The sequence below is a fragment of the Equus przewalskii genome, chromosome 14, assembly GCF_037783145.1.
Source record: "Equus przewalskii isolate Varuska chromosome 14, EquPr2, whole genome shotgun sequence".
In the NCBI taxonomy this organism is placed as follows: domain Eukaryota; kingdom Metazoa; phylum Chordata; class Mammalia; order Perissodactyla; family Equidae; genus Equus; species Equus przewalskii.
In genome coordinates, this window is record NC_091844.1 from 60,247,567 (window position 1) to 60,264,854 (window position 17,288).

The window sequence follows — 17,288 nt, forward strand, 5'->3', positions numbered from 1 at the left end:
TTTCTCCACAACCTCTCCAACATTTGTTATTATTAGTTTTAGTTATTTTTGTCATTCTAATGGGTGTAAGGTGATATCTTATTGTAGTTTTGATTTGCATTTCCCTGATGATCAGCGATGATGAGCATCTTTTCATGTGCCTATTGGCCATCTGTATATCTTTTTTGGAGAAATATCTGTTCACGTCTCCTGCCCATTTTTTGATCCGGTTGTTTGATTTTTTTGTTGTTAAGTTGTGTGAGTTCTTTATATATTATGGCTATTAAGCCTTTGTCAGATGTATGACTTGCAAATATTTTTTGCCAGTTAGTGGGTTGTTTTTTTGTTTCAATCCTGTTTTCATTTGTCTTGTAGAAGCTCTTCAGTCTGATGAAGTCCCATTTGTTTATTCTTTCTATTGTTTCCCTTGTCTGAGAAGACATGGTGTCCTAAAAGATCCTTTTAATACTGATGTCAAAGAGTGTACTGCCTATGTTTTCTTCTAGAAGCCTTATGGTTTCAGGTCTCACCTTTAGGTCTTTGATCCATTTTGAGTTTATTTTGGTGAATGGTGAAAAAGAATGGTCAATTTTCATTCTTTTACATGCGGCTTTCCAGTTTTCCCAGCACCATTTGTTGAAAAGACTTTCTTTTCTCCATTGTATGCCCTCAGCTCCTTTGTCAAAGATAAGCTGTCCATAGATGTGTGGTTTTATTTCTGGGCTTTCAATTCTGTTCCATTGATCTGTGCACCTGTTTTTGTACCAGCACCATAGTGTTTTGATTACTGTAGCTTTGTAGTATGTTTTGAAGTCAGGGATTGTGATGCCTCCAGCTTTGTTCTTTTTTCTCAGGATTGCTTTAGCGGCACAGTTTATTTTAAAGAAGTTCGTAACCTACTCATTAATTCATGTGGAATCCCTCAGTACCAAGCTGTATTGATAGTTGATACATTGTCAAATATATCTTTTAATTTTTGTGTTTTTTGGTCAAAGTAATACGTGCATACAGTTAAAGGCAAATAGTACTGAAGGACTGATGATGAAAAACAGTTGTTTCCTGACGTGCCGTTCCCTGCCTCCAAGTGTAACTCCTTAGAATCAAATCATTTTTTTAAAATTCTTAACTGCCTTTTCTGTTATTTATTCATATTTAAAGCAGTATTATTATACTACTCCCTGTCAGTTTTAGATATCTACTAACTTCATGTATGACACATGATGATTTAGCTATATCATCCCTTTTCACTTCTCCAGTCTACTTTCTATCCCCCAGTTATATTACAACATTTAAAATTAATGTTTATATTATGTACATATACATAAATAATATCCACTTCTTAGCCAGCCAAATAGTATACTATGATTGTTTCTTTTCCTGTGCAACTTTTTGGTTTTCCTGGAGTTATTGATTAGCTCACTTTTTTTTTCGTGATTTAATTTCCTTTGAACATTGCTCTACTTCTTTTCACATACTTCAGTAGCTTTTTTTTTTCTTTTAAGATTTTATTTTTCCTTTCTCTCCCCAAAGCCCCCTGATACATAGTTGCATATTTTTAGTTGTGGGTCCCTCTAGTTGTGGCATGTGGGGCGCCACCTCAGCATGGCTGGATGAGCGGTGCCATGTCTGTGCTCAGGATCTGAACCAGCGAAACCCTGGGCCGATGAAGTGGAGCATGTGAACTTAACCACTTGGCTATGGGGCCAACTCCTTCACTAGCTTTTAAATACAGATTTGTGTGTGTTCAAACTTATCAAATAATTTCTCAGGCCCACACTCCCCCCTTTTAAACTAGTGATCTTATTCCTAGAGTTTCCTGTCTTGCTCTAATGTGGGCTACTTATTATTTAGGCCTGTGAGCCAGCTATTAGCTTAGAACTTTCTTTTACTTCCCTCCATTGTTAGAAGTCCCATTTCCTGAATCCTATGTCTTCTTTTTAGTTTGTCCTTTATTTTAATGGTCTCATTACTCTCTTGAGAAAGGATATATGGGAAAAAACTATTTTGGAAATATATATTGCTGAAAGTGATTGATTGATAGAATTTTAGGTTGAATATAACCAGAATACATTGTTTCACTTTATTGTAGCTTCAATGTTATTCTGATTCTTGACTGTTTATATTTGCCCTATTTTTCCTCCCTTGAAAGTTTTTTATCCCTGGTGGTCTAAAGTTTCATGATGATTTGTTTTGGTGTAAGTGATGGTGTTGTTTTGTAAATCGTGTTAGTGGAGGACTTGTTTCTGACCTTTAGTTCTGGAAAAATTTTTTGGGTAATTTCTTTGATATCCTCTTCTTAATTTTCCCTGGTCTGTCTTTCAGGAACTCCTATTTATTGGATTTTAGGCCTTTTGATTGATCCTATTGCTTTCTTGTCTTTGCCTGTCTATTTTCTCTTGCTCTATTTTGTGAGAGAATCCTTCACTTTATCTCTTGATATTTTATTTTGTTTTCCTATTTTGACTTTTATTTTTCAATTTCAAAGTTTTGTTTTCTAAACATTTTTATGGCATCCTTCTAGAGTTTTATAATTTTCTCTAAGTATATTTTCTTCTGTCCTTATTTAAATGAATACTACATTACATTAGTATTCATTTATTATTGTTTGTCATTATGAATAAAATCTTTGTGTCTACTGTTAATAGCGTTACGAGAAAGAGAGATGTTATGGAGCAGTGGGAACAAGCCACGCATGGGAGGAAGGGTTACCATTATCTCTGTTCAGTTTTCTGCTTTATAAGGTTCAAAAACCTCATATTATTTCATCTTAAGTGCTTTAGATTCTGGGGAAATTGAACCTTATTAACCAAGCAACAAGAGATTAAATGCTAGTTTAAAATTTAGGGAGTGTTGCCCTTTCAGTGACCAGGATACTTAGAACATCCATCCAGGCAGTGCTATAGAGAACCTGGGAAATTAAGTTAATAATCAAAAAGCTAGTTTTGGTGAGCTTGGCTTGGAGCAAAGGAAGGAAAGGCTTGAGTCCATCTGGAAAACTTCATATGGAAAAGCCTGGTGAGCTATATTGTTGTAATTCTTGAGGGGTAACTATTTGCCCTCTCTTTGTAGAAAAAATAAAGGAGTGCTGCTGGCTTTGTGGATATATTTTATATCTCACTGCTTTGCTAAATTCATGTATGATCTTTTAATTTTTCTAATTTCCTTGGGTATTGTACGTATACAGTCATTTCATTTACAAAAATCAATACTTTCTTCCTTTCCTTTAAGTATTCTTTTTTTCCTCTTGAATGTTCAAATAAACATTTTTACAAGCATTTTTTTATTACCATGTTAATGGAATTGGTGATGGGGCCATCTTGGATCTTTTGCCTCTCCTTTAAGTGTAGTTCTGACTTGGTTTTAGGTAGAAGAGAAACAGGCACTTTTAAAAGGTACCAAAACATACTAGACCCTTTTCTAAACATTTTGTGGTTTAATCTTTACAGTAACATTGTGAGTTTGGGGCTCTTATCCCTATTTTTAATAAAAAGGAAAACTTAGGTCAAATAATTTGCCACTAAGTGGCAAATGAGCTTTAAAAACACTAGATGTAGAATTTTGTTGAATACCTTTTTGGAATCGTTGATTGCTATGTCATATTAAAGCTGTGAAGGAGTAATAAGATACATAATACTTATAAGATAGGTGTATGAAAGTGCTTTTGTAAGGCACAGTGGAAAAGCTATGTATTATCATTGCCTCTAATTAGTTTATCTGGGATGAGGTATGGGATATGATAGATTAGGTATTTGGTCTGCAGAAGCAACAGGAGGTCCCTGAATGGCTATGGAAGAAGAATGACAGTGCAGTGTACTCCTCTGCGATGTTTGTATTATTAAAAAAAAAAGTGGGGGGGGCCCGGCCCTGTGGCCGAGTGGTTAAGTTTGTTTTTTTTTTTTTTTTTAAAGATTTTATTTTTTCCCTTTTTCTCCCCAAAGCCCCCCAGTACATAGTTGTATATTCTTCGTTGTGGGTCCTTCTAGTTGTGGCATGTGGGACGCTGCCTCAGCGTGGCTTGATGAGCAGTGCCATGTCCGCGCCCAGGATTCAAACCAACGAAACACCGGGCCGCTTGCAGCGCAGCGCGCGAACTTAACCACTCGGCCACGGGGCCAGCCCCCCGAGTGGTTAAGTTTGCACGCTCTGCTGCAGCGGCCCAGGGTTTCGCAGGTTCGAATTCTGGGCACGGATATGGCAGCACTCATCAGGCCACGTTGAGGCGGCGTCCCACGTGGCACAGCTAGAAGGACCTGCACCTAAGATATAACTGTACCAGGGGGATTTGGGGAGATGAAGCAGAGGGGGGGAAAAAAGTACCATAAAAAAATTAAAAAAAAAAAACAAAAAAAAAACTCTGACACACTGAGAAAATAAAGATTTGTGCTGTTGCTTTTATTTTATTTTAGAAAAACAAAACATTGCTTTAGTTCAAATGTTTCTTGCAAGAAAAAGCATATTCTTTAAAAGGGTTTATTACCAGTAAATGGTTCTAGAAGGAAAACTAGGGAAAGAAAAAAGCAAAGAAATATGTGTGAGCTAAGTCAATGAAAATAACACAGGCTATGATCATACACCTGAGGGCCATGAGCATGGTAATGAGTATTTGAACAATACTAGAAAGATACTTTGAATTTTAAGATTAATTTTCCAGAAGATAGGAAAAAAACAATGTTACCACCCAAAGGAACATAGTTAGGATAACCAAACACTGGAAGGATTAAGGAAAGCAGACTGTAAGAAACCTTTTCAAAGGCAGTACAGGTACAGCTAGACTGACCTATTTTGAATCTCAGCTTTTCCACTTCCTGGATAATTGGCCTTGAGCCCAGATAGTGTTTGTTATTTGCATTTATTTTCATAAATAAAACTGGTCCATAATATTTTTTCTAGTGATGTCAGATTTTAAAGTTATGAAAACTATTAATATTCTTTTTAAATGTTTTGGAGTATCTTATTATTTGCTGTTGTTAACTATTGTCCTCTCTCGTGGGTTTCTATGGACTCTATTGCCAGTTTTACTATTTTTCATATAATCATCCTTTATCTCTTGCTATCAAGTTCATTAGACTCAGTAGATGTCTGCTGATCCAACTTTAATTCCAGAGGATATCTTTGAACATCTATTAAACTATTTTTTTTTAAGATTGACACCTGAGCTAACAACTGTGGCCAATCTTCTTCTTCTTCTTTTTTTTTCTTCCCAAAGTCCCCTCGTATATAGTTCTATATTTTAGTTGTGGGTCCTTCTAGTTGTGGCGTGTGGGATGCCGCCTCAGCGGGACATGATGAGTGGTGCCATATCCACACCCAGGATCCAAACTGGTGAAACCCTGGGCCGCCGAAGTGGAGCATGGCAACTTAACTGCTCGGCCACGGGGCCGGCCCCCTAAAACTCTTTATATGTCTGAAAATTTGGTAATGAAATGAAAGAAAGGTAGGTTGTGATAGCTGAGAACAAAAAGGAAGAAGAGCGAGCCCATAATCTGAATCAGAAAGGTATTTCTGGGGCTGGTACAGTAATATCAGATAAGAGCAATCAATTGTTAGACAGCTTGCTGACTGACCAAATTTTCCTTGCAATTTAGAACTTGGAAAATATGTGACCATCTGTATCACCACCTTCCATCTTTCTCAAATATATTTTTCATAGTTTTCTGTTTTCTTCTAGCTTCATTATCATTTTGAATAATTGCTTATAATCATTCACTTATGCATAGTTTTCTAAGTCCTATTCAGTATATTGTAAAAACTTTGTGTGTAATATCAATTAATTTATAGGATGATCTCAGTTAAGCCAAATTGCTAGTTCAGTCACTTAGTCATTGTTAATATTTCACCAAATTTGTTTCATGATCACGAATTTCTCCCTTAATCCCACATAATTTTCTTATGATTATGTGCCATTTGTCATTAGAGTAAAAGATTATATGTAATTCATTGCCATGGTGGGGGGGAACCAAAATAAAACCCAATTTACTATGGATTCTTATTCACTTAGTGAATAATTGTTGAACGCATAAATGAAAGCTTCTGCCCTTAAGGGGTTTATAATCTGATTGGAAATGAGATAAACCATAAAGAGCTGGAAAATTTAATGAGACAAGAAAATAATTATGTAATAGTACCAATTAAATAAGATTCATTGCCTACTGGATTTAGCAGAGTGCCTGGTATATATTAAGTACTCCAAAGTGCTTATTTTCTTGCCTTCTGACTGAACGTTAATGTAACTGCCATGAAGTGGTAAAACAGTATTTACGTGTTTTTTTTCTTTAATAGAAAAGTAATAAGTACTCTTGGGCTTCAGAGAAGGGAGGGATTACTGTGAGCTGAGTAGGCTAAAAGTTGGACATTGGTAGAATTTGAAAATGAAGGGCATTTTAGGGGAGGTAATGGGGAGACGAGATGAACAGAAGCCAAGGCGTGGACCTGGAGGAGTTCACGCCCCGTCTCAAGACTAACAGATTGTCCGCCTCAGTTGTAGCACAGGATTTGTGAGAAGGGATTGTGGAAGACAAAGCTGGAAAGACGAGTTGGGAGCAGATTGTGGATAGCCTTAAAACCAACTGGGAAAAGTTTGGGCTTTATCTACATAGCACTTTAGATTTATAGGTTCATAATTTATACATATAGAATAAATGCTTTAAGTATTAAGAGTGTTGCCCCTTGAAGACTGCTTCTTTAGAGATTATATACCTATCAAAAGATAATTTGGTTGGTTTAAAATATGTTTGGAACTCCTTTTGCAGTTTCCTAACCATAAGGAAAATCATACATTGTAGAAGGCTTGTCATTTGTAAGGGATATCTTCTGAGACCTTTGCAAATCCTTAAATTTTTAAATCCAGAGATCTTTGTGTGGGATCCTTTCTTCCTCTGAATTCTATTTCCTTTGAGAAATACATACTGTTTCTTATATATACTGCTATTCTACAAGTTAATATTCTTTTCAACGTTAATGAAAGTTTTATTTCATTTGATAAATAGGTTTTGCTCAGCTTGAGCACTTGCTGAGTCAGTTTAATGATTTTTTTTTTGGTATAGAACATTTTGTGGACTTGTTCACATTTGTACGTTACAGGCTGTTACTAAATTTGCCATTCTCTTCTTTTTCTGGTTAAGAGCTGTCACTTTCTTAGTCCTTTTATTTTTCTTCACTTCCAACACCACTACTAGCAGTTTAGGTTTCTTTGGGTTCAAGGGAGACATTTTTCATAAAGAAACTCAGTTTTTTAAAAATAATGTTTTTAGTGTTATTGCGTTTGAACTTTGAGATGCAAATGCTTGGTTAGGCTGGGCTCACTCATGCATTTACTCTCTGGATCTGGCCTCCAGCCTTGCCATTGTCTTAACAAAATGTCTTCCGGGTGGCTCTCAAACAGTGATAACAATGAATATTAAATCTATGAACATCAAGTCTGTTATACTGCATATCCACAGAAATTCTTTTCTTGATTGATATCTTATTCTCTCACCCCTCTCTGTGTATAAATATATACATACTTTTTCTTTATTTTTTCCAGCTTTATTGAGATATACTTGACATATAACATTGTGCAAGTTTTAGAGTATACAGCATATATATTACATATATAGTTTTTTTAACTTATTTTTTATTTTTTTATTTTTTAAAGATTTTATTTTTTCTTTTTCTCTCCAAAGCTCCGTGGTACATAGTTGTATATTTTTAGTTGTGGGTCCTTCTAGTTGTGGCATGTGGGATGCCGCCTCAGCATGGCTTGATGAGCGGTGCCATATCCACGCCTGGGATTCAAACCGGCAAAACCCTAGGCCACTGAAGTAGAGCACGCGAACTTAACCACTCAGCCATGGGGCTGGCCCCTATATATATAGTTTTAACTGAACTCTTTTTTCCAGCTCTTTGCGCAAACATCAGGAACATTTGTAAAGATTTGATAGGTAGGAGGATGTGCTGTGGGAATTGGCTGGTTGGGGCCAGGGGGAACTTACACGAAGACTCAAGAAACCTATTGACATACACTTGTTTATATGCTGCCGTAAGCTGATAACGTGTTTGTAATTAATTTAGTGCTTTAAATGCGAATATGGGCAGTGGAGGGTTTCTTGTGTAGGACAATCTATACTTGTAATCATACATTTAGGGATGGATGGATTGCTTTGTGAAAGAATACACCACCATCTCTTATAGCATTTCTGACATAATGTGTCATCTAAAAGAAATTCATCTCTTTTGGAAAGGAATGTTAGATAAATAACTAAAAATAATGGCACAGAAAGTTTATGAGAAAAATTTCGGGAAACTCACTCGTTTGTTAAAAGGTAAAGCTAACTATGGAGTTAATACCAGATTAAAATACAGTTTTTGAGTTGAGCATCAGTTCTGTACTTGACTCCAGAGTTAAGTAGGCATCCCACTGTATTTTATGTTTATTTTTATATTCACTGCTTTTGCCTGTAACTGTGTTTCTGGTTCTAGTTCCATATAACATATGCTACTGGTCCACGTATTTTTCTTTTTTTAAGATTTTGTTTTTTTCCTTTTTCTCCCCAAAGCCCCCTGGTACATAGTTGTATATTCTTCGTTGTGGGTCCTTCTAGTTGTGGCATGTGGGACGCTGCCTCAGCGTGGTCTGACGAGCAGTGCCATGTCCGCGCCCAGGATTCGAACCAATGAAACACTGGGCCGCCTGCAGCGGAGCCCGCGAACTTAACCACTCGGCCAAGGGGCCAGCCCCAGTCCACATATGTTTTATTCAGCATACACATATCATCCACTGGACTGTGAGCTCTATTTTATTTGTTTTGTCTCTACTTCAGGCCTAGGGTCAATAACTGTGCTTGGTACAAAGTAGGTGCTCAGTTAATATTGTTAAATGAATAGATGTGAATGTTTGACATTTACAACTCAAATCCTCATTTATAAGGAGGCCTCACTGTCTCCTCTTAGCTTTTTTATATACATATGTGTTCTGGTCTTGTACCCTCACTAAACTGGAAGTGCATTGTGAGAAGGAACTTGGTTTTATTGTCTTTCATATATTCTCCTTTACAGCAGTTTGGACTGTGAGGGGTAGTAGGTATTCCCAAAAGACATGATTGAACTGAATGAAAAGCAGTCGATTTTATTTTCTTCTCAGGAGATTGCTAAAAATACAGTCATAAATAAGGAATTTGGAAGAGATTCAAAAAAAACTAGTGTATACTTGTCTGTCAGCTTGAGGGCCTATATAAGACTTCGTACTTCTGTGGAGTAAAGAGCTGGGGTTCTGGGACAGCTCTGTTCCTTGCTCTTTAGCAGCCTATTTGCTTTATTTTTGGCCTTCTAACTGTGTCACAGATGGTGTAGGTCAGTGATTCTCCAAGTGTTGTCCCAGAATAGTAGCATTAACATCACCTGGGTACTTGTTAGAAATGCAAATTCTCAGGCCCAGTGCCAGACCTATTGACTCAGAAACTGAGGATGGAGCTGGCCCAAGCAATCTGTTTCAACAAGTCCCCTAGGTGATTCTGATGCTAAAGTTTGATGTCACCAAGTGGTGATGCTGTCTTTAGGAGAGAGGGCTAGCTAGAGGCAATGATTGTGTGCCAGAGAAAACCAACTGGCAGCCTAGATTTAAGGGGATAATGTAATCTAAAGCTTTTTAGAGAGAATAGGTGTAGTTTATAAAAGAAGGCAGTAAGCATAAAGCAGATTATTGAAACTTGGTTGTATGATATTCCTTAGCTTAAGTAAACCGTATTATTAACTTTTACTTTTCACGTATTTCTTTTATTTGTGAGTTTGTTTGAAATTGAAATTGAAAGTGAGAACCTTATATTAGTCAAGTTTTTTTGAACTTTAGATTTTTGTAAAACTGAGTGCTCTTTTCCTCCTATAGCAGATGATCAAGAAACAACTGAAAAGTATCCAACCCAAACTAGTATTTTCTGTATTTTTGTTTTTGAATATACTTTTCAGTGATTTCAGTTTTGAATTTTAACCCTGTTTAATTTTAGAGTACAGGATAGTTTAAATGGTTTCAATACGTTAAATGGTACGCTTAAAAGTTTGTTAGATATTCCTGTGTGTGCAGATAAACCTGCTTAGGTACAGCAGATTTATATTCCTTATATAGATATCCTTTTGACAAGTTAGAATTGAAAATAATACAAAATAAATTTCCCGTTTACCATGTAGATCATAAAATATACAGTTACAGTTGTTTTTATCTTTTTTATTTCCAATGGTTAGGAACTGGAAGGCCTGATTTTAGATACATAATGTAAAAAACTTATAAAGCATCATGGAAATTTTAACATTCATTTTCCTTGAAGGTAATTCCAAAGTTTTCCTTTCAAAATTTACTTGTACAGATAAATGAAAGTATGATGACTTATGATTTTTAAAAATATATAATTTGTGACACTTGAAAGCTATTTTCATACCATATCTGCTTGATCAGATTGAATTTCTTTAGTTTTTCCAATTTTTTCCTAAGATTTCAATTGCATGTCTTAATCTCACTTTTGTTCCTAGAATTTTGGAAAGTTTAGGAGAGTACACTCTGAGAACTTTGAGGTGACATTAGTGCAGACAGAGTTAAAAAGTAGTCAAATAGTAACTTAATGGTACATGGAAAAGTATACATTTAAAGGAAGGTTTAACTCGTTTCTCTCCCTCCCAACCACCCAGTTACTTTGTCTGGAGACATTTACACTAATTACATGCTTGTAAATCATTCCAGACATGTTACCTACACATAGAAGCATAATGATATATTTACCTTTTTTTTTTTCTTTTTTTTAAGAAAACCAGTGGTTGCAAACTACATGTATTGTTCTGTGTCTTGCTTTTTTTCATTTAATCTATCTTGGATATCATTCAATATGAATATATTTAGAACTGGCTTCTTTTTAGTATCCCTTCATATAAATGTATCCCACTTTCCTTCTCCTCTTTCTTTTCTCCTTTCTTCTGTCCCTTCTGTCTCTCCTTGTCCCCCTCCTTTTTAATTAAATAACCCAATTCAGACAACAGTATCCTGCCATATTAGGAGAATCTTTACCTGGCATTTAATCTTTATTTTGAAAAGGTAAGGATTTATATACCAGTTGCTATGTTTTAGATTCAGGTTGTTTTTACAAAACAAATTAGATTCCTTCTGTAAGAACGTATGTTCTAAGACCTTTTGTTTCTAACTAAGTAAAGTTTTCCAGAGGGGAAAAAAATTGAGATTGATTCTTTCTTCCTCTGTTCTTATAAGTCTTAGTTCAGGACCTAATTTTCTTCCAATTATGTTCATAATTTATTTAACCAGTTCCCTGTAGATGGACATTTGGATTGTCCATACATTCTTATCTGTATTTTTTCAGTATATCATTTCACACATCTGTAAATACATTTGAAGGATAAGAATCTAGAATTAGAATTGCTGGGTAAAGGGTGTATGTATTTACAAAGTTGATAGATATTGTCCCCCGTAGTGATGAAAATGCTTTATACTACCAAAGCTAGCATACAAATGCCTTTTTCTCAACATATTATATTTTAAATTATTGACCTTTATTATTTATTAGTCTGGCGGAAAAGGGGAAATCTGATTCTAATTTTAATTGGCATTTCTCTCTCCTGTGAGATTGAGCATCTTTTTAATATATTTGAGTCTTTTGTATTTCCTCTCTATCAACGTGTCCTTTGAATGTTTTTCTATTGAGTTCTTGTTTTTTTTCTTGTTAATTTGTAAGTCCTCTTAATATACTGAGAAAAGCAAACTCTCGTGATTTGTGATATGACTGCTTGTCCTGTTTTTGTTTTGACATATGTCAAAAAAGAAATGTCCTATTTCTCATAGTTTTTCAGTAACTTCTTTATTGCTGTATGTAAACATTTTGCTTTTTGAGGTGAAATTTATTAGTCTTTTATGGCTTTGGGTTTTGTCATATTCTCAGAAAGGCATGCCAAACCCTGAGATTATTAAAACAAAATCAAATCCTACCTTTTCTTCTAATATTTTTGTGCTTCCTTTAAAATTTTTTTATCCATTTGGCATTTGTTTTGATGTGAGAAATATTTTCCAGATGGCTGCCCATCAACATTTATTGAATAATCTACATTTTCCCCAATGATGTGCAGTGTCACCTTTAGCTTATACTAAATTCCTCTGTGGATTTGGGTTTGTTTTTGAATTGTATCTACCATAGCTCGGTCTGTTCATGCATCAGTACCACTTTTTAAATGACTATGGAATGATAATGTTTGAAAATTTTTTAGGACTTTTAAATAATTTGTTCTTGCTTATTTTTCCATGTGTACTTTAGAATCATGCATCATGTGTTTAAAAAACACCGTGTTGGTAATTTAGTTGGGCTTGCATAATTTTAAAGATTAATTTAGGGAGAAATAAAATCATTGTAATGTGGAGTCTTTTTTTTTTTTTTTTTTTTTAGATTTTTTAAAATTTTTCCTTTTTCTCCCCAAAGCACCCTGGTACACAGTTGTGTATTTTTAGTTGTGGGTCCTTCTAGTTGTGGCATGTGGGATGCTGCCTCAGCATGACTTGCTGAGCAGTGCCACGTCCACGCCAAGGATCCAAACCGGTGAAACCCTGGGCCACCAAAGCGGAGTGCGGGAACTTAACCACTCAGCCACAGGGCCAGCCCCTGGAGTCTTCTTTTTTAAGAACATGGTTTTACTTCTCATTTGTTCAAGTCATTTTTTTTTGTGCTCCTTAGTAGCATTTAAAATCTTCTTTGCATAGGTCTTATTTTTCTCTTGTAAAGTTTTTTCTAATTGTATTTTCATTTTGTTATTATTATATATGGAATTGTTTTCTTTCATTATATTATCTGATTGTTTTTATAGAAGCCCATGGTTTTCAGTTTAGTTGTTTTTTTTTTTAAGATTGGCACCTGAGCTAACTATTGTTGCCAATCTTTTTTTTTTTTTTCCTGCTTTATCTCCCCAGTCCCTCCAGTACATAGTTATATATCTTAGTTGCAGGTCCTTCTAGTTGTGGCATGTGGGACGCTGCGTCAACGTGGCCTGACGAGTGGTGCCATGTCCACGCCCAGGATCCGAACTGGCAAAACCCTGGACCGCCGCAACAGAGCGTGCAAACTTAACCACTCAGCGACGGGGCCGGTCCCCCAATTTACTATTTTAATATGCAACTACTTTACTAAAATTCCTCTATTGTTTGTAATAGTTTATAGTCTATTTTCTTGGATTTTCCAGGTATCCACTCATATCATTTGCAGATAATAATAATTTTATTTCTCCTTTCCTAGTTTTAAAGTTATTTCTTTCTTGACTGTTGACATTGGCCACCATCTCCAGAACAGTGTTAAATATTTGTGCTGAAAAATGGGCATCCTTGTTTTGTTCCTGATTGTCAGTGTTTCCAGAGTTTCTCCTTTACACATAATGCTGGCTTTGAATTGAATTGTTTGTATCTTACATTAAGGAAGTTGGTATAGTGTTTGTTTCAAAACAAAAAAATATTTTAAAAAAATCTTATATTGGCAGAAAAGCTGCAAGGGCAGTACAGAGAAGTTTTTTCCTGAACCATTTGAGGGCAAGTTGCCAGCCAACCTGATGGCCCATTGCCTCCCACCAAATACTTGAATGTTTATTTCCTATAAACAAGTACTATCCTATATAACTACATATAGCCATCAAAATCAGCAAATTAACACTGATGTTTTACTAACATCTAATCCCCATTCATGTTTCACCAATTGTCCCAGTAATGTCCTTTTATAGCCAAATCCAGTCCAGAATCATGCATTACATTTGGTTTTCATGTCTTTTTACTCTCCTTCAAGAGACTAAAGACTGAAACAGTCTTTCCTTGACTTTTATGAACTGACACTTTTGGAGATTATAAGAAAGTTAATGTACATGTTCCTCAACTTGAATTTGCCTGATGTTTCCTTATCATGGATTTCAGGCTATGCATCTTTGGCAGAAATGTCACAGAGGTATTCTGTGATCACCAAGGAATATCACAGATATTTCTATTACTCCTTTCTGTTTGCCTTTCCCAGGCACCTCCATCTTCTTTGTAATCTTTCTGTTTTATCGGTTCTGGTTCTTTTATTTTTATTAAATATTTAACTAATCCAATTGTGAATTGATAGGAGGATGGGGAAGCAGGTGTACTGGGAACATAATGAGTAGTTGGTGGGTTGGTGAATCAGTAACAGTAAAGACTTTGGAGTATTATAGTCTGAAGGTGCAGAATCATTCAGGATCAATGATGGTGGCAGAAATAAAAAACTAGCCAAAGGTTATAGAGAGGAACCAATTGATAATTGATGATATTATTACTTTGGTTTATATGATTATACTGATTAGATTGTTATTTTTAGTAAAGCCTTTCTGAAGAGTGTATAGAATTCTATGCCAAAGCATTATTTGGCCTAATAAGTTGGGTCGTCATATCCTTTGCACAAGACTTTCGTTTTTGTCGTCTTTAAATGCATGTATTATTATTCTGCTTATATAAAATAACGATCTCATTATAGAATATATAATTTCAAAAGGTTTTATGATCAAGTGTAGATATCATAGATACTTGATGTCTTTTCCTCTGTGAATACAATTGAATTGTTTTTATGTTGTGTTTAATTATTTCAATAAGATAAAAATTATCTTTCTTTTAATTGCAACCTAAGTCTTAAGAGTTCATTGAAATGAAAACAAAAAACGTAACAGTACCTACATCTTGAAAGTCTTAAGAAACTCGGTGAGTTGGATGTTCATCATTGTACTAAAAAAATAGAAATGAGCATCATTCAAACTAAGTAGAAATAAGTTTAAGGGCTCACTCACTAAACCTTACTTAGTTGGACAATCCACAGTTTCTTAGGGATATGATAAGGTCATTAAATGTAAATTCTTGCTTACCTAAGTGGAAAGCACTGTGGAAATATAAATAATGCTGTTATCTAGGTTAGTATAGTAGAAATCGGAGGGGAAAGCGTGTGAGAATAGTGAAAATCGGTATCGTTGCGGGCCCTTGAATAGACCTCCTGCCCTATTCTTAGTGGTGTTATGAGTTACTTTTACCAAATTAGTGTTTGCAACATAGTTTGAATTCTTGGACGATAATGTCTTTCTAATTATTCTAGAGAGCTGTTTTTTCCTAGCCCCTCTGTTTACTAAAGACAAGAATATTACCACTTGTTTCATTAAAAAGTAGGGGTCGTGTTCTTTGTAATTCTTTGGAGAGGGCAGGAAACTAAGAAGGGCCATCGTCTCTGACTTTCCTTTTTCTAGCTTTCGCTTTCTTTTGTTCTGCGTGTCAATCTCCTAATATGGGATGGGGTGAAAGGTGGGAATTCTGAAAAGGCAGCTATTTATTGTTTGTAGAGGAGGTCCAGGTTAAAGTCTTTCAAGACGAGGAATCCGTCATAAAAATAAATAAATGGTGAAGCTCTGAGTACTCTTCTTTTGCGTGGGTATTGTAAGAACTCTTGATTTCACTTCCCTCCCTTCCCCATCTTTGCTTTGTGAAAGAAAAACCCTCTCAATGCCTTCAAAGGCAATCACTTGAGCAAACTTTACTGTACTCTTTGCATATGTCTGCATTTATATTGGTTGTTTTATTTTTTGAGGAAGATTAGCCCTGAGCTAACATCTGCCACCAATCCTCCTCTTTTCGCTGAGGAAGGCTGGCCCTGAGCTAACATCCGTGCCCATCTTCCTCCACTTTACATGTGGGACGCCTACCACAGAATGGCTTGTCAAGCAGCGCCTTGTCCACACCCGGGATCTGAACCTGTGAACCCCAGGCCACCGAAGCGGAACATGTGTGCTTAACCACTGTGCCACCGGGCCAGTCCCTCTATTGGTTGTTTTAGACTGTAGACTGTTAGAGGACATGGACTGCACAGTTTAACATCCCTAGTCTGAAATGCATGTGGATGTCCTTTAAAAAAAAAAAATTGTGAAGCTTTCTTTTTCCCTTGCAGTCAGTGCCTTTCTGTATACTTACATACTTTGTGACAGATATGTGAAGGAAATATTTTTACATCTAATTGTTCTATCTTCCAAAGGTTCTTTCTTAAACTAAGTTTAAAAAAATTTATTTGGTCTAAACTGATTTTCGTCTTTCTTTTGCCTTGTCAGGCCCAGATTGCCTTCCTTCAGGGGGAAAGGAAAGGTCAAGAAAATTTGAAGAAGGATCTTGTGAGGAGGATCAAAATGCTGGAGTATGCTCTTAAACAGGAAAGGTAATTTCAGTAAAATAGGTGATAGTGTTCTCTTGAATGTTGGAATAATTTTTCTGTCATTCCTAAAACAAATCCAAATTTAATGCTGTATACTTTTGAATTTAGGAAATATCTGTAATAAACATTTACAAATCGTTGTCATGTGTTAATTATGTTATGAATGTTTAATAATGATTAGTAAAGTGATTTATGTGATTTAAAAAAATTTAGCAACGTTTGTTTCCCGTGCCTTGTCCTTGCATAAGAAACTTCTGTGCTCCCTGAACTATCAATATCCATTTGTTTATGGAATTGAAATAGTTTTTGGGTTGTAAAAGAAATTTCTCTAATGCTCACTGCCTTTTTTATCATCTAGTGTCAATCAATTCGATGTATTTTCTTTGGGGAAAAACTGCTGTGGCAGGCTATGTTGCAAATCTTTTTGTAGACTGTTTTGGTATTTTGTTACTTTGCTATCAGCTATTCATACCTCTCTAGAAGTAAATCTTACCTTTCTATTTTGCTTCTGTCTAAGATACTCAAGTAACTACACTTGAGTCACAAGTAAAGGACAATAGTTCAGAGATGAGAGTTTTGGAAGTTTTCATATGAATTAGGTTTATTTACTTTAACAGATGGTCTTCAGATTTTTTTTGTCAGGAATGTGAGGCAGTTCTTTGTTTTAGGTAATTGAGTAGTTGATAGGTGATACTAAAATTCTCTGTTTTGCTTCCTTTTTGATCGCATGCTTTTCTCATCTTTTTGAAGTTGATGAATGGGCTGTTTGCAAGACTACTGTAAAATAATATTTAGCAGACGATATTCATGAATATCAGGAAATAGATAAAACTTTATTAAGACTTGTATTCACTTTCATGTGGGATCTTTAAATGACACAAGGGATTGAAAACAAGTTGACCTCTCAGTGAAAAATAGGTGGTTCTTTTCATTCCTTGAGAGATTGATTGAAAGCTGTATTGGGGAGATGGGAGAAAAATCACTTTTAAAGTATGTGACTTGGGAATTACATGAGACTTTGAGCAATCTGTGTTATAGGCATAATCAAACAGAGAGAGTAATAACATTAATAATGGCAACTATGTATTAACTGCTGTGTACTTGGCCCTGAGGCTT

General features: G+C 35.5%; 1 protein-coding gene across 2 annotated transcripts in view; it reads left to right on the forward strand.

The window, feature by feature from the left end:
* The window catches only part of STRN (striatin), a 98,363-nt gene that overhangs the window by 25,324 nt on the left and 55,751 nt on the right, over positions 1 to 17,288 (forward strand). For both annotated transcript variants that reach the window (XM_070574084.1, XM_070574083.1), the window contains exon 2: positions 16,072 to 16,175. In XM_070574084.1, the coding sequence (XP_070430185.1) occupies positions 16,072 to 16,175 (104 nt within the window). The remainder of the gene's footprint in view (positions 1 to 16,071; positions 16,176 to 17,288) is intronic.